Source organism: Sus scrofa, chromosome 5, assembly GCF_054392235.1.
Source record: "Sus scrofa isolate SSC_HxYL_T2T_F1_AM1 chromosome 5, Sscrofa_HxYL_maternal_Yorkshire_Landrace_v2.0, whole genome shotgun sequence".
Classification (NCBI taxonomy): Eukaryota; Metazoa; Chordata; class Mammalia; order Artiodactyla; family Suidae; genus Sus; species Sus scrofa.
Window position 1 is genome coordinate 49,932,316 of NC_139387.1, and position 24,644 is coordinate 49,956,959.

At 33.9% G+C, this 24,644-nt stretch overlaps 1 protein-coding gene across 5 annotated transcripts in view; it reads left to right on the plus strand.

Annotated features, from left to right (window-relative positions):
- IPO8 (importin 8) overlaps window positions 1-24,644 on the plus strand; it is an 82,899-nt gene that overhangs the window by 20,116 nt on the left and 38,139 nt on the right. For 4 of the 5 annotated variants that reach the window (XM_003126400.6, XM_084956429.1, XM_005664009.4 and 1 more), the window contains exons 6-17: window positions 3,737-3,826; window positions 5,440-5,534; window positions 5,999-6,083; window positions 8,930-9,064; window positions 10,686-10,785; window positions 14,973-15,049; window positions 15,329-15,445; window positions 15,864-15,953; window positions 17,371-17,536; window positions 18,821-18,981; window positions 19,780-19,905; window positions 23,640-23,706. In XM_003126400.6, the coding sequence (XP_003126448.2) occupies window positions 3,737-3,826; window positions 5,440-5,534; window positions 5,999-6,083; window positions 8,930-9,064; window positions 10,686-10,785; window positions 14,973-15,049; window positions 15,329-15,445; window positions 15,864-15,953; window positions 17,371-17,536; window positions 18,821-18,981; window positions 19,780-19,905; window positions 23,640-23,706 (1,309 nt within the window). Of the gene's footprint in view, window positions 1-3,736; window positions 3,827-5,439; window positions 5,535-5,998; window positions 6,084-8,929; window positions 9,065-10,685; window positions 10,786-14,972; window positions 15,050-15,328; window positions 15,446-15,863; window positions 15,954-17,370; window positions 17,778-18,820; window positions 18,982-19,779; window positions 19,906-21,658; window positions 21,813-23,639; window positions 23,707-24,644 lie in introns of those variants that run through there. The other variant, XR_014803667.1, reaches the window with a different exon arrangement.

Below are 24,644 nucleotides of genomic sequence, written 5' to 3' on the forward strand. Positions count from 1 at the left end.
TCCATTCTTAGATTGGGTTGTTTGTTTTTTTTATTGTTGAGCTGTAGGAGTTGTTTGTATATTTCGGAGATTAAGCCCTTGTTGGTTGCATTATTTGAAACTTTTTTTTCTCCCAGTCAAGTTATTTTTTTTTTTTTTATGGTTTCCTTTGCTGTGCAAAAGCTTGTAAGTTTTCCCCATTTTATATTCTTGCCTCCTTTGTCAAAGATTAATTGACTGTAGGTGTCTGGGTTTATGTTCCATTGGTCTGTATGTCTGTTTTTGTACCAGTAACATACTGTCTTGATTACTCTAGCTTTGTAATATTGTCTGAAGTCTGGAAGAGTTATGCCTCCTGCTTGTTTTTTTTTTTTTTTTTTTTTTTTTCTCCCCCTTCAGGGTAGCTTTGAAAATTCTGGATCTTCTGTGGTTCCATATAAATTTTTGGATTGTTTGTTCTAGTTCTGTGAAAAATGTCATGGGTAATTTGATAGTGATCACATTACCTCTGTAGATTGCTTTGCGCATTATGGCCATTTTAACAATATTAATTCTTCCAATCCAGGATCATGAGATATCCTTCCATTTCTTTGAATCCTCTTTAACTCCTTGATTAATGTTTTATAGTTCTGAGGGTATAAGCCTTTCACCTCCTTGGTCAGATTTATACCTAGGTATCTTATTGCGGGGGGGGGGGTGTGATTTTAAAAGATACTTTTTTAAAAAATATTCCTTTTCTAATATTTCATTGTAAGTATACAGAAATGCAACTGATTTCTGAATGTTAATCTTATATTCTGCTACTTTGCTTAATTTGTTGATCAGATTGAATAGTTTTTGTGTGGAGTTCTTAGGGTTTTCTGCATGTAGTATCATGTTACCTGCATATAGTGACAATTTTACATAGGTAAAGACTTTCATTTCTGCCATAAAAATGTAATTATGGAAAGAGAAATTAAGGAAACAATTGCATTTACAGTTGCATCAGAAAGGAATAAACTTAACTAAGAAATTAAAAGATCTATATAGTAAAAACTATAGAACATTGATGAGGGAATTTGAAAATGATATGAAGAAATGGAAAGAGGAAGCTCCCTTGTGGCACAGTGGGATAAGGATCTGGCATTGCTACAGCTGTGGCTCAGGTCACAACTGTGGCATGGGTTCAGTCTTGGCCTGTGAACTTCCACTTGTTGCAGGTGTAGCTGGAAAAAAAGAAAAGAAAATGGAAAGATAAATTCTAAAATTCTAAAATAATGCTAAAATTTGTATGGAACCACAAAAACTCCTCAATTGCCAAAGTAATCTTGAGAATAAAGAACAAAGCTAGAGGTATCATGCTCCTTGACTTAAGAGTATACTACATAGCTACAGTAAGCAGAACAGTATAGTATGGTACCAGCACAAAAACAAGCATATTGATCAGTGGAGCAGAAAAGAGAAACCGGAAATAAACCCATGTACTTAACGTTCAGTTGATCTACTACAAAGGAAGTAAGAATATGCAATGGAGAAAAGACAGTCTTTTCAATAAGTGGTGCTAAGAAACTGGAAACTACATGTAAATGAATGAGATTAGAACATTTCCTTATACCAGACATAAAAATAAGCTCAGTATGGACTAAAGACCTAAATGTAAGACCAGAAGCCATAAAACTTTTAGAAGAGAATATAGGTAGAACACTCTTTGATATAAACTATAGCAGTATTTTTTTTGATCTATCTCCTAAGAGGCAAGGAAATAAAAGCAAAAATAAACAAATAGTACCTAATTAAACTACCTGCTAAATGGGAGAAAATATTTGCAAATGATATGACTGATAAGGGGGTTAATATTCAAAATATATAAACAGTTCATGTAACTCAATATCAAAACCCAAACAACCCAATTAAAAAAATGTACAGAAGACCTAAATAGACATTTTTCCAAGGAAGATATACAGATGGCCAATAGGTGAAAAAATGCTCAACATCACTAATCATCAGAGAAATGCAGATCAGAACCACAGTGAGATATCACCTCATACCAATCAGAATGGCTGTCATCACAAAGTCTATATAATATTGGCAAGGATATGGAGAAAAAGGAACCCTAACAACTTAGTGGGAACGTAAATTGGTGCAGCTACTATGGAAAATGGTATGGAGGTGCTTCCAAAAAGCTAAAAATAGAACTACCATATGATCTAGCAATTCTACTGCTGTATATATATCTAGAAAAAAAATGAAAACAGTAATTTGAAAAGATATGTGCACCTTAGTGTTTGTAGCAACACTATTTATGACAGTCAAGATATGGAAGTGAGCTAAGTGCCCATCAGTAGATGAAGAAGATGTTGTAAGTTATACGATGGAACGTTATTCAGCCATAAAAATAATGAAATTCTGCCATTTGCAGCAATGTGGATGAATTTAAGAGTGTATTACACTTAGTGAAAAAAGTCAGAGGAAGACAAATACTCCATGTTTTATCATTTGTATGTGGAGTCTAAAAAATAAGTGAATGTATATAACAAGACAAAAATAGATTCACAGATAGAACAAAATTAGTGGTTAACTGTGGGGAGAAGGAAGTGGGATGAGTTGAGACAGGTGCATGGGATTAAGAGACACTAAATACTGTGTATAAAATAAATAAGAAGGATAATTGTATAGCACGGGGAAATAAAGCCATCATTTTGTAATAACTTTATTTTTTTTTCTTTTTTGAAACTCAGTAATCAATTAAATTAAATTAATTAATTAATTTGTTTGGTCTTTTTGCCATTTCTTGGGCCGCTTTTGTGGCATATGGAGGTTCCCAGGCTAGGGATCTAATCGGAGCTGTAGCTGCCAGCCTACGCCAGAGCCACAGCAATGCAGGATCCTAGCCGCGTCTGCAACCTACACCACAGCTCATGGCAATGCTGGATCCTTAACCCACTGAACAAGGCCAGAGATCGAACCCACAACCTCATGGTTCCTAGTTGGATTCGTTAACCATTGAGCAATGACGGGAACTCCGGTAATAACTTTAAATAGAGTATAACCTGTAAAAATACTGAATCACTATGTTGTACACCTGAAACTAATATAACATTGGAAATTAACTATGCTTCAAATATTGGAGTTCCTTTGTGGTGCAGTGGGTTAAGGATCTGATGTCACTGCAGTGGCTCAGGTCACCGCTGTGGTGCAGGTTCAGTCCCTGGCTGGGGAACTTCCACATGCTGCAGGTGGGGCCAACCCCCCCCATCAAAACAATGAAAAAGTAAAAAGATAATATGTGAGGTAATAGACATATTAACTAACCTTATTGTAGTAATAATTTCATAATGTATATGTGTAATCATTCAGATATCAATATCAAATCATGTTGTACACCTTAAACTTACATAGTGTTATATATCAATTATATCTTAATAAAGCTGGAAAAATGAAAAGTTTGACACACAGAGGGGTAAATGGTAAAAAAATCACTTATCTAGAACTTCATGCTGAATAAATTATACCTTACTGTATTATTATTTTATTCAAAAAGAGTAGCCTAGAGAAATATTCATGGCATGTATACTTCTAGATTTAAAAAAAGTAATTTACATATATATATGCTTATAGAGCTGTTTTAAGCTGAATTTTAGGTTGGACCATCTGAAATTATTATTTTCATAGTCAAATATTAGCCATTCCATATATTTCAATCTTTAATACTGATAAAATTGCTGATTTTTTTGAGGGGAGGAATTATTGTCTGATGTTGTTGTCCTTTTGTTTTCAGTATGCATTGCCTCTTCAGCTGGTGAATAACCAAACCATGACAGCATGGATGGAGATCTTCCGGACTATTATTGACAGGACTGTTCCTCCTGTAAGAAAAGGCTTCCTTTCCTAAGAGAAATGGGAAAACTTGAATTTAGGATTTTTTTTTCAATGATTAAAACATTTTTTTTTTATTAGAATATAGTTGACTTAACAGTGTTGTGTCAGTTTCTGCTATACAGCATAGTGACCTGGGTTTGAAATATTTATGGTAGATTGATATATTATCCCAGCCTGCTATTTGGGAAAAAAATTACTACTGTAATAAAAATAGTTAATGATATGTACTCATTTTTAGAAAGTCCAGATAAACAAAATTAATGAAATAATAACTATATATTTAATCCTACTAAACATGATAACCATTTAAAAAATGTGTGGTATTTATTCCTCTTTTTTTCCTCTGCATTTCTATACAATCATTTTTTCATTCTACAAAAAATATTACAAAATCTTTATTTATAGGAAGAAGTGATTAAAAGGATATGCTGAAAAATCTTATTAAAAAGTGATTAAAAAGGGTTTGCAGAAAAAGGAGCACTAATGAAATTTATCAGAAGGAACAACCATATTATTTTGGTAAAAATGGTATGGATAGGTGCTATTTATAAATTCACTTTTCTCTCAAATCTGTTATACTTATATTTTCATGATTACGAATATTTTTTATTTTTAATTTAAAATAATTTCTTTTTTATATTGTGCCATTTTTATCGAATGCTTCATTTGCTGTATATTTAGGTTGTTTTAGTTTTTTAGTGTTTTACCTGTAAGGATGTAGTTAAATTTTTATGCACCTATATGATTGTCTTCTTTGGATAAGCTCCTAACAGTGTTTAAGGCTTTGACAGACCTTTAATTAATTAATTGAAATATAGTTGATTTATAGTATTATATTAGTTTCAGGCATGCAGCATAGTGATTCAGTATTTTTGTAGATATATTCCATTAAAGGTTATTACAGAATAGTGACTATAACTTCCCTGTGCAAGGCTTTGACAGATCTTGCAAACTTTTCTCCAGAAACACTTTTCTGACTTTAATGCAGTGGCTACGAATATCTGTTATGTTAAATTCTAAACTTGCCAATTTGATAGGTGAAAGTTGTGTCTCAGTGTTATTTACAAAAACAGTGATAGTATAATTTCATCTATTAAATTAACTCAAATTTAATCAAATTAAATTAAAATGTATCAAATATTAAATTTAAGCTTGTCTCTAAATGCAGTATTCTTTCCTTTGTCCACATCTTGGCACAAATTACGTTGACTTTTAGTTTATATACATAATTGCACAGAATTTAGTGAATGGCTTGGTGAATTTTGACAAACGCTTGTGTTAGCATCATGTACATCAAGATATAGAACTTTTCTGTCATCTCAGAGAGTTTCCTCAAGGGATACGGTATTTTGTATTTTGTTTCCTACTTATTTGGGCCTTTTGAAGAAAGATAAATGTGAACAACAGCACTGGTTAATTGAAATTTGCTTTGCTTATTTAATTCTAACCTTGCAATCTATAAAGTAGAAATTTGCATTTGTATGGCAATTTGAATTCACATTTAATGGTACTTACCTTTATCAACATTTATTTTGCCTTTGTTAGTTACAGGAACCCTTTTCTTTATGCAGGAACTTTATCTGGGTGTTTTTGTCTTCTTAGGAGACTCTGCAGATTGATGAGGATGACAGGCCAGAACTAGTCTGGTGGAAGTGTAAGAAGTGGGCACTACACATTGTAGCTCGTCTCTTTGAACGGTAATTCTGGTTATTAGGTTTATAACCTATGGTTAGTATTTCAGAATTGGATGTAATAAAATTGAATAGGTCTCTTGTTACTCTACAGTAATATGATTATTTTTTTTTAGAGCCACAGAGGGCAAAAAGTCACCCCCTGCTTACTTTAAAGCAGGATTAACTGTGGTCATGGGCCTTGTGATCAGAGTGAGGTAGACGGGCTTCTCTGGATCTTTCTCTTCCTCTATAAAAATCATGGAGAAATGACATCAGTTTCATTTTTGTTGTTTTCTTCCTGAGACTTTAAGTATGGCCCAGAGTCTAAGTACTGCATATCATGATTTCATTTGGGGGCCTGTGAAAAAAAGGAAAAATGTTAGTTTTCTGCCTCCATGGGATACATCTTTCAACAAGTATTTAAAAAAGTGAGAATGCTTTGTTTTAAAAATTCACAGTATTTAAACATTTTCTCTTTGTATTTTAAGATATGGAAGCCCAGGAAATGTCACAAAAGAATACTTTGAATTTTCTGAATTCTTTTTGAAAACGTATGCAGTGGGAATTCAGCAGGTAATAAACTTTTTAAATAGAAGGGTGGTCACTACTGAAAGTAGTTAAGTCACTTCTATCCATTTATAACTAGGTACAGACATATTAATTTATACATTACATATTTATTGGGGATGAAATGGAGCTGTGGGAATCAGATACAGTGCAGTCAGTTTTAGAACCACAGATGCTCTAAGGTAGCTACTGCAAGAATTGCCCTTCTAGACTCTTAGATGCTGGACTCAACCTTTCAAGTTTGTTGACACTTGTGTCACAGTCACCAGTATGAGATTGTGTTCTTCAGTTAACTCTCTGACCTTGTATGCCTTTCTTACCTACTGTTTCTTGGAGTCTCACCTTTTTGTTCTGAGCCCTTACATCAGAAGATTTAGGTAGTAAGAATTGATCTATTTCAAAAGGAGTTGAGCTCGGAAGTTAAGACTTTCAGCTGAGAACGTACACATTTTTGTGGAAGTTTGGGAACCATTCTATATAGTGAAAATTAGGAGTTCTTGAGAAATAATCCAAGTTGATATATATATATATATATATATATATATTTTTTTTTTTTTTTTTTTGTCTTTTTGCCTTTTCTAGGGCTGCTCCCGCGGCATATGGAGGTTCCCAGGCTAGGGGTCGAATCGGAGCTGTAGCCACCAGTCTACGCCAGAGCCACAGCAACGTGGGATCCGAGCCGCGTCTGCAACCTACACCACAGCTCACGGCAACGCTGGATCGTTAACCCACTGAGCGAGGGCAGGGACCGAACCTGCAACCTCATGGTTCCTAGTCGGATTTGTTAACCACTGTGCCACGACGGGAACTCCCCAAGTTGATATTAATATTTATAAACTATAAAGGAAGGTGGGCATGGGGATTGGTTTATCTGTATTGCTATTTGAATTGTAAAATTTTTGTTTCTATTTCAAGAAATGAAATTTAATAACAGCACTGGTTGTGTCCAGACTATGTTGAGGAAGCAGAGATTAATCAGTATAGTAAAAGCCTTTAATGATATAGAGAGTGTTTCTATATTTTTATAAATCTATGCATATTAGTCTTCTTTATTGTTGATAGAAGGTTAAATACTTCAAACTTGTCATCTTCCTTTTATGGCATACTTCCTTTTATGGATTATCATTTCTGAAAATTACCTTGCAGCAATTTAGGAAAGCTATGGCTATAGTTTTCTTACAAATTATTTTGTTGGCCAATGAGATAGTATGTAGGGAAAATTAGTGATGAATAAATCACATATTCAGCTATTCACTTTAGATACTAGGATAATCAGGAAGCTGGTTGGCTGTGTATCCTGCTCTTTCCATTGCTGTTAAACTCCAGTGAGCATCCTCAGGTTGATGCCCTCTTGTAATGTATTTGGTAGATTTTTTTCAGTTCACATAAACATGTGTCTGTATACACACACACATTTAAATTTCATGCCACTGCATCCATGTCAAACTATTTAAACCTTAGTTATTTAAGGTATATATTCCTGATATTTTAAAAAGGTTTTTTTTTTTTTTTAATCAAAAACTGTACTCTTCTTTATTGTTGTGTCTCATCTACTACCACCTCCACTTTATATGAATGACAACTGTATTAGGAAGAACTCTGTTCAGTAGCACTCGTTTTTAGCCTGCATTGCAGAAGGAGTTTCTAGATGACAGGACTTCTGAGAAATTTTATGTAACTTGAACTGAATTTGTAAATTCTGTACATTTTTTGAAAGATCTCCTTTTATTTATTCAGTAGTTCAGTTCTAACTATACACTCTAGTGAAGGGCTCTGGAGACCAGGAATTTCTTGTAGTGCTGCCTCTGATGGAGGGTGCTTGGGCCAGTTACAGCTTCTTTGGGCATGGTTCCTTCCTTATAAACAATCTTTTTCCTTTAATCAGTATTAAAAAAAAAAAGACCCCAGAACTCCTCAGTTTTGTGTTATATCTCTAAGGAATTCTATAGCCCAAAATAAAAAAATTCCACCCTTCTTAAAAAGCTACTTGATGGTTTCGTTTTTTGTTGTTGTTGAGCTATTTCCCCATCTGGAATGTATGTCAGTGTGAAGTTTAGTTAGGGAGGCAACCTAATTTTTTTTTCAGAGGCCTAATCAGTTGTCCCAATACAATTTTTTTGGGTAACTTATCATTTTTCTTAAGTGAAGTGCACCGTAATCAAATACTAAAATCTATTTATTATATCTCTTGCCATATGGAGTTTTCTTTTTTTTTGGTCTTTTTATGGCTGCACCTGCACCTTGTGTAAGTTCCCAGTTTAGGGGTCGTATGGTAGCTGCAGCTACCAGACTACGCCACAGCCATGGCAGCACCAGATCCGAGCCACATCTGTGACCTATGCTGCAGCTTGCAGTGGTGCCTGATCCTTAACCCACTGAGCGAGGCCAGGGATTGAACCCGCATCCTCACAGACACTATGTCGGGTTCTTAACCCACTGAGCCCTAATGGGAACTCCTAAATGGATATTTTCAGTGTTCATTTAGTCAAGTATGTTATTATTTATTTATGTATTTATTTTTTGACAAGAGTCTTAATTTATTTTGAGAGGTGATATGTGGAATAGGGGGTAGACATATTTCGAGTATTTCCACAGGTTAGATGTCGGGTACATGGCCGGAAATCACAGTGAGACACACTTCAGTTCAGTATAACAAGGACCCATTTAAGAAAGCAGCCCATGCACTTTCTTACAAGATGTATTTCCCTAAAAATAAATTAGTTCTTCTCTGTTAATTTTTATCATTATGGATTTTGGGTCTTACGCCATATCTAAAATGCTAGGTACCTAAAATCCCTTAACCTTAAAATTATTTATGTTTTCCTATCTGTTTTCTTCCTATTTTCCTGTAGGTACTCCTAAAAATTTTAGACCAGTATAGGCAGAAGGAGTATGTGGCACCCCGTGTCCTTCAGCAGGCATTCAACTATCTCAACCAAGGGATCGTTCATTCTGTAACCTGGAAGCAGATGAAGCCACATATACAGGTTAGTGTTGGGGAGCAGCTCTCTGAAATTATTCTCTGGTTAAATTAAGTTTTCTAGACTGAGTAAGTGTGACTAATCCCATGTTTTCTATTTAATGTGTTTTTGTTTCTGTGAATAATTTCAAATGAGTGCAGTCTTTCTGATATGAAGGGCTTGGAAATTTATGTATTTGAGGAGTGAGGCCTTCAAGTTGGAAGACTTGGATTTAGTTGATCTTGCTTGGAATCTCATTTTGCCTCTGTTTCTCCTCTGTTGAGTCAGATAATATTTTTCTACCCTTCTTGCATAAAGGTTGCTAGGGTCAAATGAGGTATCTCATGTGACAGCATTTTCAAAACAGCTGCCGGAGCTCTACTGAGGTAGTGTTATTTTGCAGGAAATGCAGCCTGAAACATGACCATTTTCTTTTGTAGGTATGGCCAAAGTTTTTATTTTTCTTTTTTGGATTGTTAGGTTCTGTATTAGAAGTTAAAGCTTTCTCTTTTTTTTTTTTGTATCACTTGTTTATTAAAGGTAGAATTCAGCATTGTTATTTAATTAAAGAACAAATCAGAATGAAAAATTATGGACTATTAATAAATCTTACTTGTGCACAGGTAATTTTGGATAATTCAAAGTTGTTAGTAACTGAATTTTTTCCTTGCAAACCATGAATTCTTAAATTCTGTAATCTCTAAGATGGTATCTAAAAAATAAAGCAAATTCTTTTATTTTGTCTTTGGTGTCTAGGATAGAATATGTTTAGTATTGTGTTAAAGGTACTATGTCTTTTGTATTTTCTATGGACATCTTAATATTTGCCCAATTCCTTTGATCAAATAGTGTTCCTTTGTAATTAATAAAGGTATAGATTTGATTTTGTTTATTTCTGTAAAGTAAGGATGAATTGTGATAGCATTTTTTTTTTCCTACTTGATGCCTTTGGCCTTATTACATTACTATTACATGGCTATAATGTAAGAATAAGTAAACTCTGATTATTAGGCTGAGATTTTGTTTCTCTTAGAATTACTTAATTTGGAAGAAGTGATAAGAGATAGTTTTGTTTTTACATGTTAGAGCACAGAAGGTCTTAATAGAGCATTAGCAGTAGTATACATAGAGGATGTTAGATGTGATTTCCTACATTTGTAGGGTAGGAAATTAAGTTTTTGGAAGTGGAAAAAGAGAAGAAAATTATAATATTGCTTAGACATTGATATTTAGGATCAAATGGAAATGTAAAAATGTTCACAATGAGTTATATAATATTAAATATAACCCTGGTTTGATATTTATTTCTCTTCCTTAAAGAATCAAGGTATGTTTAGGTATGTTTAATGTTGATAGTAAAACTTTATTATCCCTGCTCTTGCTTCAAAGAATAGCATTTACATTCATCTTTTTCTCCATACCTTTAATCAGTTGTTTAAAAACAATCTTGTGTTTAACTCTATTGCCTCCCCACCTCCTCCCCCCAGGGCTTCTACTTTCCTGCCTTTACCTTAATATGCAAGCTTAACAACATGCTTAATGTAACAGTTTGGAAAACTAATTTCATAAAAGCTTTCATTATTGGTATTCCACAAATGTAAATAGTCTATACCCATTTGTTGTTTTTTTTTTTTTTTTCTCTTCTTAGAATATCTCTGAAGATGTGATTTTTTCTGTGATGTGTTATAAAGATGAGGATGAAGAGCTGTGGCAAGAAGATCCATATGAGTATATAAGGATGAAATTTGGTAATTGAGATGATTTTATTCCTCATCAGGTCCTAGATATGTGAAGTAGTATAACTAAATTTATACTTTTAAGTTGATTTTATTAATTTGTTAAATTCTGAAAGTTCTACTTTGCATGATAAACTCTGAAACTAATGAGAGTTTGATGTGTTGAACCTGTAGACTTGAGGCCTTTGTTGTGGGGGATGAAAAACTGCTTTATTCATTCCTTTCATGGGCACTGAAGCAGTTGTGGAGCCCTCTGTAACTCTTTCTGTTGCAATGCCCATCTGCAGGGACCATGCTTTCATGGGCATTTTGGGGGGATCCTTTGCATTTCTGCATATTTTAGAAGCATCCCTACTTAGTTTGCCTCCTTATCCTAGTGACTGAGTTTTCCACAGGCGAATGAGATTTCCTATGGTGACCCCACTGTGTGGCCTAGTTCTCTGGGGGTCCATTTAGCCTTGGCTTCTCCTACAGAAGCTGTTGAACTGCGTAGGTTGCCCAAGTTCATTCCCTTTTATCACCAGTTTGAATTAATCACTTCATGGAATACTCAGGCTCTTAATACAGCAAGATGTTATTTATGTTCCTCTGTTTCTCCTATAGTGAAGAAGCTATCTGAGGGCAGGGACTTTGTCTTTTGCTTATTTTGCGTCCTCTATCCTATCTATAGTCTTACATTGCTCTGCAAGTTCTCAGTCCTAGTCTGTTTTCAGTGAATGTTGAAATAAATAATTGATAAGACTGGCATTACTCAAGGCATACTGAGGGTGCTGTGACAACAGTGCTTTCCCCCTTGTTGGGCTACACGTCTCTTGTTACTTGAGTTAAACTTACGGTATAGATGCTAGATTATTGGGCTATGCTGTTTTCCCATTGCTTTATATTTAGTATTATTTAGTTCACAATGTGAGGAAGTGCCTCTTTCCCTTGAAGACAAAGTACAGGAAGAACAAGTGAATGAAATATTAGAACAGGAATATAAAAATACAATACCTTTTAAAATCATAGCCCCCCAAATTAAATACTTATGAATAAACCTAAGGACATGAAAGACTTACATGCTGAGAACTATAAAACATTAATCAAGAAAGTTAAAGAGGATTCAACGAAATGGAAAGATGTTCCATGCTCCTGGATTGGAAGAATTAATATTGTTAAAGTGGCCAAAGTAATTTTACAGATTCAGTGCAATCCCTATCAAATTACCCATGACATTTTTCATAGACCTAGAACAAACAATCCAAAAATTTATATGGAACCATAGAAGACCCAGAATTTTCAAAGCTATCCTGAGGGGGGGAAAAAACCAAGTAGGAGGCATAACTCTGCCACACTTCAGACAATATTACAAAGTTAGAGTAATTAAGACAGTGAGGTATTGGTACAAAAACAAATATACAGACCAATGGAACATAAACCCAGACACCTACAGTCAATTAATCTTCAACGAAGGAGGCAAGAACATAAAGTGGGAAAAAGTCAGTCTTTTCAGTCTCTGTCCAGCTGGCACAACTGGACAGCTGCATGTAAATCAATGAAACTAGAACACACCCTCACACCATGCACAAAAATAAACTCAAAATGGCTTAAAGACTTAAACGTAAGACATGACCATCAAATTCCTAGAAAAGAACAGAGGCAAAACATTCTCTGACATCAACCATACAAATGTTTTCTTAGATCAGTCTCCCAAGGCAACTGAAATAAAAATAAAAATAAAACAATGGGACCTGATCAAGCTTTTGCACAGCAAAGGAAATCATAAAAAAAAAAAAAAAAAGACAACCTACAGAATGGGAGAAAATAGTTTCAAACAATGCAACTGACAAGGGTTTAATTTCTAAAATATACAAACAACTTATACAACCCAACAGCAAAAAACCAACAACCCAATTGAAAAAAGGGCAGAAGATCTGAACAGACATTTCTCTGAAGACATGCAGATAGCCAAAAAGCACATGAAAAAAATGCTCAACATCACTAATTATTAAATGCAAATCACAACTGCAATGAGGTACCACCTCACACCTTATATAAACAAGTCAACAAATAACAAGTGCTGTGTGGAGAAAAAGAGTACCCTCCTTCATTGTTGGTGGAAATGAAAATTGATATGACCACTATGGAAAACAGTATGGAGGTACCTCGGAAAACTGAATATAGAACTGCCATATGACCCAGCAATCCCACTCCTGGCATATATCCAGACAAAACTTTCATCGAAAAAGATACATGCACCTACTTTTATGTTCATTGGAGTACTATTCACAATAGACAAGACATGGAAACAACCTAAATGTCCATTGACAGACTAATGGATTAAGAAGATGTGGTATATATACACTCAGCCAATAAAAAAGAACAAAAGAATGCCATTTGTAGCAACATGGATGGAACTTTTTTTCAGAAAGAGAAAGTCAGAAGGAGAAAGACAAATACCATATGATATCACTTATATGTAATATACAGCACAAATGAGCCCATTTACAGAAAAGAAACAACTCATGAACTTGGAGGACAAATTTGTGGTTGCCAAGGGAATGGGGAGGGAGTGGGATGGACTGGGAGTTTGGGGTTAATAGATGCACACTATTGCATTTGGAGTGGATAAGCAAGGAGATCCTGCTGTATAGCATAAGGACCTATATCTAGTCACTTGTGATGGAACATGACAGAGGATAATGTGAGAAAAAGAATGTATATATGTGTGCAACTGGGTCGCTTTGCTGTGCAGCAGAAATTGACAGAACATTGTAAATCAACTATAATAGGAAAAATAAAAAACAAAAACCAAGTGAATGAGAAAACAATATTTACCAGTGCTTTATCCCTCTATTCTACCATTTCCTTTTGAAAACCATTGTACATATGCATGATTTATTAATTCCACTTTCTAATGCTTGTGTTTTCCTAGTTTGCTTTGAGAGAGCAGAATGATTAGCCAATCTTTCTTCTATCTTCTTTAAAGCATTCTTTCAGTATTTAGCTTTCTTATGATACTCCTGAGTTTTTATAATGTGCTGCATATTTGTTTAGCTTTTAGAAAGCTACCATTATTTCAGTTATTCTTCATATCAAATAAGAAGGTATCTCAGTTTTTAGAAAATATAATAATTAGCAGGTGTGTGTGTTAATTGATAGAATTTACATTTTATGCATTAAAAGAAAATATGGGAGTTCCTCTCGTGGCTCAGCATGTTAAGAACCCGACATAGTGTCCATGCGGATGCAGGTTTGATTCCTAACCTCACTCAGGGGGTTAAGGATCCTGTGTTGCTGCAAGCTGTGGCATAGGTCACAGATGAGGCTTGGATCCCTTGTTGCTGTGGCTGTGATGTAGACCTGCAGGTGCAGCTCTGATTCGACCCATAGCTCAGGTACTTCCAAATGCCACAAGTATGTTGTTTAAAAAAAAAAAGAGAGAGAGAATATGGATAACTCAGGAGTAGCTGAAGTGCCTTTTTTCCTTGGTCATTTCCTTCTGTAGACTAGAATGCAGTGACTATTATTTGATATGTGTGCTTTACTTTTAGATAACTGTCAGGGAGAACAGTTATGGTATTAGTTTTCTTGTTATATTTTTGTCGTGTACAGTTATTTACATGAACAAAATATTCCTAAGTCTATGGACTAGTATTAATAATATTTTTACATTTGGTAAAAACCGAAGAAGCTCAGGTTTTGATGTTAAGACAGCTTGGTTGTGAATGTGTACTTGGTCACTTACTGTGGTGACTGTGGGCAAATTACCTAACCTTTCTAGAGAGGCGATATTCTCAACTGTAATATTGTGTATGTGTATCTGTATGTATGTAATCTGTTTCTCTTACTACAAGCTCCATGAGAACCTTTTTTGTTTGATATTTGTATCCCCATAATCTAGAACATGGTAAGCACTAAATAAGTTTTTGTTGTTTTTTGATAGAGATAAAGCACTTTTCCTATCCTCAGTGAAACAGATTTGCCTATATGTATTGTTTGTTTTAATAGATTATTTAAAAGGATAACCTGTAGAGTTTGATAAATATTGTTGTGTATGAGAGCGCTGACGATATATCATTAGCTTTTTTTATGCTGTAAACCACTGTTGTTTGTGGACTGTTTTATTTCTTGGTTTTGGAGCAGTGGTCAATCAGGTTTAAAATCTATAATGAGTAATTGTATTTTTGCTAACATGGTTTAAACTTTTAAAATCTTAGATATTTTCGAAGATTATGCTTCTCCCACCACGGCAGCCCAGACTCTGTTATATACTGCTGCAAAGAAAAGAAAAGAGGTAAATAGTTAATTTTTAAGTACAGAAACTGAAAGGGGACCTGTGTTGATTTGACACTTTAATGAATGACAGTAATATTTGAAAAATTATGATAGTAGTTATAATCTGTTACTTTAAAAATATTTTTCTGTCCTAAGGGAAAAGGAATATTTTGTTTTCTTTTATTGCTTTATAGAATACAATAAAATGGCTATATTTTTGAAAATTTATATATCACATTTAATGCTATAAGTCAGTGAAAGCTCATGTAGACTAAAATGGATTCTTCTGTTTCTTTAGGTGTTGCCAAAAATGATGGCGTTTTGTTATCAAATCCTAACAGACCCGAACTTTGACCCTAGGAAGAAAGATGGAGCCCTGCATGTGATTGGTTCCCTAGCTGATATTTTATTGAAGGTTAAGCTACTCTAATTTAATTTATTTAATAATATGCTTAAGTGCAGGCAAATGAGAGAGTATGAAAGTTATGGCTATTTTAAAACTGGTAACTTTCTGCATGATTGAGTTCGCTGTAAAAATTTTTCTTTCTCTCATCTGTTTCTTCAATTAAAAAATACTTTTATTCATCACTTTTTCAGTATGAAACTTATAAAAGTGACACAAAATGACTTTAGTGTGATGTGTTTCTAGAAGGATCAATCAGTATCAAATTATATCTAAGGTGCTGTTTCTGTCTTACTTTTACTGTAGGTCAAATAGTTTTACAAAATTGTAAATAGAAGTATATTAAGTGTAAGATATAATGTATTAAGAAGTAATTTTTACATATGAAACAGACATTGATAAGTTAAACTTAATTTCTATTTCCTAACAGAAGAGTTTATTCAAGGACCAAATGGAATTGTTGTTGCAGAATCATGTATTTCCATTATTATTGTCTAACCTGGGATACCTTCGAGCCAGAGTAAGTTTTCCATGTTTCCATTGTATTATCTCAAGATCTTCATTTGTAACTTAATATTTGAACTAAACATTTCTGGATAAATTGACCTCCTTACCACATATTGTGGTAAAATGAAGTCTATTTTGGAACATCTCTTATGGTCATGTAAGCTGAATAGAGAGCACAGTAGTAAATAAAGGGATTTATTGATTTTAGTTTCAGCCATTTCTCACCCTAGCCTCACTTGCTGCATATGCAACATGCAGTAAGAGGGATAATGTTACAGCAATGGTACATGTGAATTTATAAGCTGATTAATTTTCAGTGTCCAAAATGGCATGCAAATTCTATTTTGGTTAAAAATTTGATTATAACTTCTAGTATAATGGTTAGATATACCTTAATAAAATTAGAGAAAATAATAATCCATGTACATTTATTTGTGTTTTAAGTATATTTATTTATATATATATGTATATATTTTAAGTATATATATATTTTAAGTATATTAAGTATATTTAAGTATATTTATATATATTTATATATTTACATTTATTTGTGTTCTAAGTATATATTTCTAAGTATATTTCTAGCAATAATGTATTTTATGGAGAAATAAAGATAGAACTTTAGAACCTAGTACTTATTTTTATAAGTATGTTAACATAATAAAATTTCTTGCTAAAAACCCATATATTATTAACTATGCCTTGTACACTCTAAAGTATTTTATAAATGCAATATAATAGTCACTAAGGAAGTATTTGTGCAAATGTAGATTAGGGATGTGGTGGACCCACAAGTATTTTTATTAGCGGGTGGCTACTACCTTTGGCAGACTCTGATTGTATTTCTCTTGCAAGTCTTTAGTAATTCAAGTTTATTACTTTTGATTGTGTTTTATGCACATGGAGAATTTAAATAATAAGACTATAATTCTGTATAATAGTTTAAAATTTGCTAATATATGCAAGGTTTAAAATTCTTTATGTCTCAACTGAATGAATAAAGTTTGTTAAGCCAGTTGGTGTAAGGGAAAATAATATTTCATTCATTTGCTGTGAAGACCAGTAAACAAATATCAGCATTGGTTTGTAATGCTTTTGCATATAAATAATAAATTATGAATCATAATACTTAATAAAAGCATTGACAGGATTTTTTTTTCAGAGATATTTAAATTTGGCTCTGTTTTCTTTTTCCTATGAATAATGTTATTGCTTAAAGGCTATTTCTGAGTAATAAAACTGCTTTTCTTATAAGAAGACTGAGGAATCCAGATGTTGGCAACTAAGGCTAATATGCTTTTCTCCAAAAACAAATAAATAGTACTTGGTAGACTTAATGATATTTTAGTCAGAAGTTCTTACATCTGTGACATTATTATATAATGCCATAATCCTAATAGTTGCTTACTGAGTTTTTTCTTATAACATAGTCCTGTTGGGTACTTCATGCATTCAGTTCTTTGAAGTTTCATAATGAGCTCAACCTAAGAAATGCAGTTGATCTAGCAAAGAAGAGCCTGATTGAAGATAAGGAGATGCCTGTCAAGGTTGAAGCTGCCCTTGCTCTTCAGTCATTAATTTCTAACCAGACACAAGGTAAAACCAAAAATTTTAAGTTTATAAACAATTTAAAATAAAAATATACCTTTTAGAAGGTGTATTTAATTTACTTTTTTTCCTTTTTTTGACATGGTCTTCTCAAATTGTTTTGTTTACTTCCTTGCCTAACAAAGATGATATCCTAATCATTAAGGTTTAAGGTTTTGCCCCCACAGAATTTTTTTTTTTTTGTCTTTTTAGGATGCACCCACAACATATGGAAGTTCCCAGGCTAGAGGTAGAATTGGAGCTGTAGCTGCCAGCCTATACCACAGCCATAGCAACATGGGATCCGAGCTGTCTGCAACCTACACCACAGTTCATGGCAACCTGGATCCTTTAACTTACTGAGCGAGGCCAGGGATTGAACCTGTGTCCTCATGGGTACTTGTTGGGTTCCTTACCTCTGAGCCACAACAGAAACTACCCTCTCCGAATGTTATGAGTTTATTTTTGCCATTTTAGAGTGTCTATTGTCTGTAGTTTCCAGAAAAACTTTAGATTAGAAATCAAGTTGGTAATTGTTGGTCACTAAGATAGACTGGGAATCAAGAGACATGGGGGTCTAGTTTTGATTGTGCTGTTAACTGGCTGTGTATACCTGGACAAGGAACATGATCTGTCAAGGCTTAAATTGAGATAATATTTAAATTTTGGGGGGTGGGTGGCTAGATTTAAGATTGCTTTCAACTTTAGGATTCTTTGATTCTGCTAGTATTGAAAGTAGCAAGTAGCACTTCTAGTGAGTGATAACATAGGTATCTCATTTGTTTAGAAGTGTTCTGTTCAAAGCTCAAATATATCTCTCAAAGTAATTCAGCTTTATGAAGAACATGGACCTTTACCTCTGTTCAGCAACGTTTCAACAGAAGGACTGAGTATTACATAATGATCATGATTAGAGATGGGGTAGGGGAAGGAATGAGCACCATTAATGTTGGGCATAGTCTTTGTGTAACATGATTTTTTTATGCTTGTATCGTAATGTCATATTCATGTTTGACAAGCCATGCCGATGACAGAGCGTATGTATAATTAGAGAATTTCTCTGTGGAGGCTGTAGGCACTTTGAGCAGGACAGTTCTTTGCTGTGCAGGACTGGTTATTTCTTTATTACTCATGGGAAAATTCCTACAGAGGTGAACATTTTGGTACAGCTTTGTAACTGACTCACCATGGACCAAATATTTATCTAGAACCTGTTACCTTGTGACCAAGTTCCTTTCCTTCACTGCTTATGCATGGCTAATTTTTTACTGAGTTTGTTTTTTATTGCATTAGCTAAGGAATATATGAAGCCACACGTGAGGCCTATTATGCAGGAGCTGTTGCACATTGTTAGAGAGACAGAAAATGATGATGTTACGAATGTTATCCAGAAGATGATATGTGAATACAGTCAAGAGGTAGCCTCAATTGCTGTTGATATGACTCAACACTTGGTAAGACTGGGCAAAATTTATGTTAGTTTGGCATAAAGGCCTTTATTAATCTAAATAAACTCCAAAATTTGGAGTTCAGCTTATATGTAACAGAAATACCAGTATAAAAACATTTGCTCTAATAATTCTGAGAGTTAATGATTTCTGTAGTTAGACTTGAATCTAACAATATTTAACAGCATCTTTTTATATGTAATATTTTGAGATTTCATAATGACGCGCCTTGATGTGAGCCTTCTAAATTTTCACATTTTAGTCCTTGAATCTGGAAACTCACTTCCTTCAGTTCTGGACAGTTCCTTATATTACTTCTTTGGTGAATTTCTCCTACTATTTTTTTATGTTCTATGGTACTGATGTGAAATATTAGGCCAGGATTTAGTCTCTCATTTCCTTACCTTTTCTCCTGTCTTCCATGTCTGCTCTTTTGTTTCACTTTCTGGGTGATCCTGAATGTTGTCTTCTAAATCTTCTATCAAATTTTTCATTGTAGTATTACTTTTCAGTTTTCCTACATTTTGGATTTACTTATTTAATGATAACCAGAAGTTAATTATTTACTGTCTGATTGTAATAGCTAATATATATTCCACTTTAGTGACTAGATAAGGGGAAAATGGCTATATTTAAAACATGATAGGTTCTATCATTGATTTACTTGGCAAAGGGCATTATCTTAAAGTTTGAGCAATGCTGACATTTAGATGTGCAACACTGCCCTCTTGCTAACTTACAGTAGTGTGAAGGAAGGGCAGATATCGCAGTACTAACTGTTGAATACATTGGCTTTTCTCATAGGCTGAGATATTTGGCAAAGTTCTTCAAAGTGATGAATATGAAGAAGTCGAAGACAAAACAGTAATGGCTATGGGAATTTTACATACCATTGATACTATCTTGACAGTTGTAGAAGATCATAAAGAGGTGGGATTCCTTTGTGTTTTATTATGTCCTTGTAGTAATATTAACTGAAATCAGTATGATCATTGGGCATGAATTATAAAGTCTTGATCTTTAAGTTGCTGTTTATGTTGCTAGATTTTAAAAATTATCCTCAAGTTAAAATATTAAAATGATCGAGGGGAAATATTACATGTGGTTGTAAAGAATATAGTATATATCTCTTTGTACTAAACTGAGTTTAGTTCATCACATCTGCTGTGTGCCAGGTTGGGTTTTGGGGGAATACCAAATTGAATAAGATATGAGCCCTACTTTTTTGGAATCCATAATCTGATCATCTTGGTAGAGAGAGACTTCCCTTCAATCATAGTGGCAAATTTTAAATAATGGAACAAGTTCTGATGTAATTAATATCTGAGAATGGAAAGGAAGCAGGACTTAAAACATCATCTTTCCTAAACTGAATCCCAGAACAATATTGGGATGAGAACTCGTGTAGACATTTATCAAGTGCTCTCATATCCATTAGCTTATAGAAATTTACTATGTCACCATGTGATCAATAGAACAGTAATGGTAGTTTTCTTTTGCGGACATAAAAAGCAAGGTTCAGGTAGTGTCAAGAGTCTGACTTATGTTCACAGAGCTAGTAAGTTGTAGATTTGGGGTTCAGTCAATTGATTTATTCTGAATATATCAATCGCTACCTAAAACCTGGGCTTTTTTCCTCCTCAAGTAATATATATTATATAGCCTCTACTTAAATTAGATTTGTGTTCATTGCTACTACGAGCACAGTTGACTTATTTGACAATGATGGCAGCTCTTGTTTTGTACAGTAGGACTTAGGAAGCAGGTGCAGTTTCTTTAAATAGCATTATTAAACTCTGTGGCTATTGATTTATCCTGTGTTTATTGCATAGCAGTGGATACTTAACAGATTTCTTAAAAATGGTTTGATTTTCTTCTCCTGGATAGGCCTTGCTTAACCTAAAAGGCTTAATATGAATATTAATTTCCATATTCATTATTGTGTTGTGTGTCCGTTTCTAAACTGTACGGGCCTCTCAGTAACAGTGAGATTTCCAAGTTTAACTACTAGTATACTTAAGGATTATTTTTTACCTTATATTCTGAACTTGTGTTTTAAATTTGAAGAGACCTTAGAAATCGTCTAGTCGAGTTCTTCCAAATATGTATGTGTGGAGGATGGGCAGTAGTAGAATGGGCAGTAGGATTTGTTTGAAAACAAAACACTGTTTTATCTTTTTGTTTTAATTTTTTTACTCTCGATATTAATGTTATTTTGAATTTCAAGTACAGTTAAAGGAGCGTGTAAACTTCTTGAGGTCATTAAGGATTAAATAATTTAAATGGATTAAAATTGAGATGCACTAAAATCGGCATCCTTACCTATAGATGAAGAAACTTAAAGCCTTTAGCTAAATGGTCATAGGGTACCAAGGTCATAGGTAACTAAGGGAAAACAAGGACTGGAATCTTGGTCTTCTGACTGCCAGCCTTATGATTTTGAACTTTGACTTACTAAAAGAAAACTTTGAAAACAGTATTTCCTTAAAAGGAAAAATTATAGGAGTTCCCGTTGTGGCTCAGTGGTTAGCGAATCCGACTAGGAACCATGACGTTGTGAGGTTCGATCCCTGGCCTTGCTCAGTGGGTTAAGGATCCGGCGTTGCCGTGAGCTGTGGTGTAGGTTGCAGACACGGCTAGGATCCCATGTTGCTATAGCTCTGGTGTAGGCTGACGGCTACAGCTCCGATTAGACTTCTAGCCTGGGAACCTCCATATGTCACAAGAGCGGCCCAAGAAATGGCAAAAAGACCAAAAAAAAAAAAAAAAGAAAAAAAAAAAGACACCAAACCGCAATAAAACAAAGCAAAACAAAAAAAAATTAAAAAAAGGAAAAATTATGTATGTTTGAATACATGTATAAATCTTAATGTATGAAGAGCAAAATTTGAAATCTAAAACATATGCTTAAGCTTATTAGTTTTGCTTAATGCTTTCAAACATATTGACAGATTTTTAAACTGGGAAATTTTTGATCATTTGAACTTGGAGGCAATAGTTTAAGCTGCTAAATATTAAAAGAATATGCTTGAAAATTGAAATAGGATACCTAGATAAAAAATGTAACCCATGATGGATTTTAATTTTTACTTATTTCATAATTTTTTCATACAAATATATGTTGAAAAATTCAAATGGTGTAAGAAAGCATTCAGTGAAATTTTGCTTTCTTACTCAGCAACTCAGTCATCTAAATTCCATTTCAGGAAATGGCACCTCTACCAAGTTCTTTGCATCCTTCCAGAGATTTTTCTGTTATAATAACCAAGCAAAACATGAATATATTTTTCTTTTATGAAAGTGATAGATACAGTTTTCATTTGCCATTTTCCACATAATGCATCTTGGTGATCCTTCCATATTAGTCAATAAAGTGACATATTTTTAATAGTTGTATAATATCCCTTTGTATGATGTTTAAATTTATTTAACTAGTCCCTCATTAATGGATAGAATTTAATTGTCTCTAATTAGATGCACATTTAGTTGTTACTGAGCACAAACATTGCTGCAATGAATGGCCTTTTGCATGCCATTTTGCACATATGATAACGTACCTGGAGGGCAAATTCCTTGAAGAATTTGCTGGGTCAAAGGATTTATGTAAAATTTGAAGAATATTGCCAATTTGTCTTTCATAGTATATACTAATTTACCTTCTCCAAATCAGTGTTCAACAGTGTCTCTCTTCCCAGCCCCACATATATATATATTTTTGTCTTTTTTTTTTGCCATTTCTTGGGCTGCTCCCGCGGCATATGGAGGTTCCCAGGCCAGGGGTCTAATCGGAGCTGTAGCCACCGGCCTATGCCAGAGCCATAGCAACATGGGATCTGAGCCGCGTCTGCAACCTACACCACAGCTCACGGCTATGCCGGATCCTTAACCCACTGAGCAAGGCCAGGGATCGAACCCGCAACCTCATGGTTCTTAGTCAGATTCATTAACCACTGCACCACGACAGGAACTCCAAGCCCCATATTTTTTGATCATTGCCAGTCTGATAGGTGAGAGGTGTTAATCTTATGCTTAGAATTTGTACTCGTATCATCTATTAGAATGAACATCCTGTTAGAAGGTTAAGATCTGTTTGTATTTCTTTTTCATAACCTTTGCCATTTTCCCCTGTTGTTCTGATTTCATGTGAGGGGAATTTGAACTTTGTGTTTCAAAGTATTTCACTCAGTTTTTCATTTGTCTTTGACTTTCCCCTGCCCTATGTAGAAATTTTTAATTTTTGAAATCTAGTAGCTTAATTATTTATTTCTGATTACTGGGCTTGAGTTATTTTCCTTCTTCAGGCTTATACACAAATTCTTTTTATTTCTTCTAGTGTTTTTATGGTTTAGTGTTCACACTGAAATATTTGATATATTAGGAATTTATTTTGGTATAAAATATGAGATAAAGAATTAGTTTGTTATTTTATTATGGATTTAATTTCCACTTCCATCATCAGTCTACTTTTCAGAATTCCCTGGTTATTCTTGCATGCTTAATTTTTCACATGAAGTTTAGAATTAACTTCTCAATTTCTCTTCTCAAAAAAGTCCTGTTGGTATTTTTATTGGGATAATATTAAATTTATAGATTAAATTAAGGGTTATCATGATGAATTTTAATCATGATGAATTTTAAACTAAATGTTTAAAATTTGTCTTTAGGTTACTCAGCAGTTAGAGAATATCTGTCTACGGATCATTGATCTTGTTTTACAGAAACATGTAATTGGTAAGTTCAAAAGTAGAATAAAAAGGTAAATTGAGAATATTTTAAAATTTGATGAAAAATGCACTTTAGCTTTTCAAATTCAACAAGATGGACAATTTTGAGAAAGAGAAGCTTGCACTCTCTTCAATTTTTAGATATACTTTCTAATATTAGATATCTTTATTTTCATGTAGAGGTAAACTTAACATATCCAATTAAGAATTTTTGTCCTTATAATTTTTAAAGGATAGAGAATTTAAATCTTTTTAGAAAGAAAAAACTGGGATGAGGTTCAGGTGAGGTTACTTTACTCTGAAATTGAAAAATGTGAAATGATAGGCATATGTCCTTTTGGAAATATGAATTGTTGTTCTTTTATCTGTTATACTGCTTGAATTGCAAGTACAGTCAATGACTGATGCTGGATGTTATAAACTGTTTGGAAGTTGTAGGAGGCAATTTTATTTTCATCGTATCCAAGCATTTTGAAGATGCCAGCCACAAGTCATGTGGGCATGAGGGAGATGCAGCCTGTATAGTATATAAGTGGAGAGCTGGAACAAAAGCATGTTACTGTGTAAGAGCCATTGTCTCCAAACTTTTTATCATTTACACTATTAGTAAAAATTGAGCATACCCTTCTAATATATGTGAATAATATTTGAATATATGTGTATATATAAATATAGTGGGGGGTTTTTTGGCTGCGACTGTTGTATGCAGAAGTTCCCAGGCCAGGAATTGAACCTATGCCACAGCTGCAGCCTGAGCCACAGCAGTGACAATGCCAGATCCTTAACCCTCTGAGCTGCCAAGGAATTCCCTAAAAATCATATTCAGTACATTCTTATTCCATCTCAATGGATTGTCTTGCATCCTGCTGAGGGCACATACTCCTTACTTTTGAAATTGTTGCTATAAAGCAGTAATTCTCAGATTTTTATGTGCATGAGAATCAC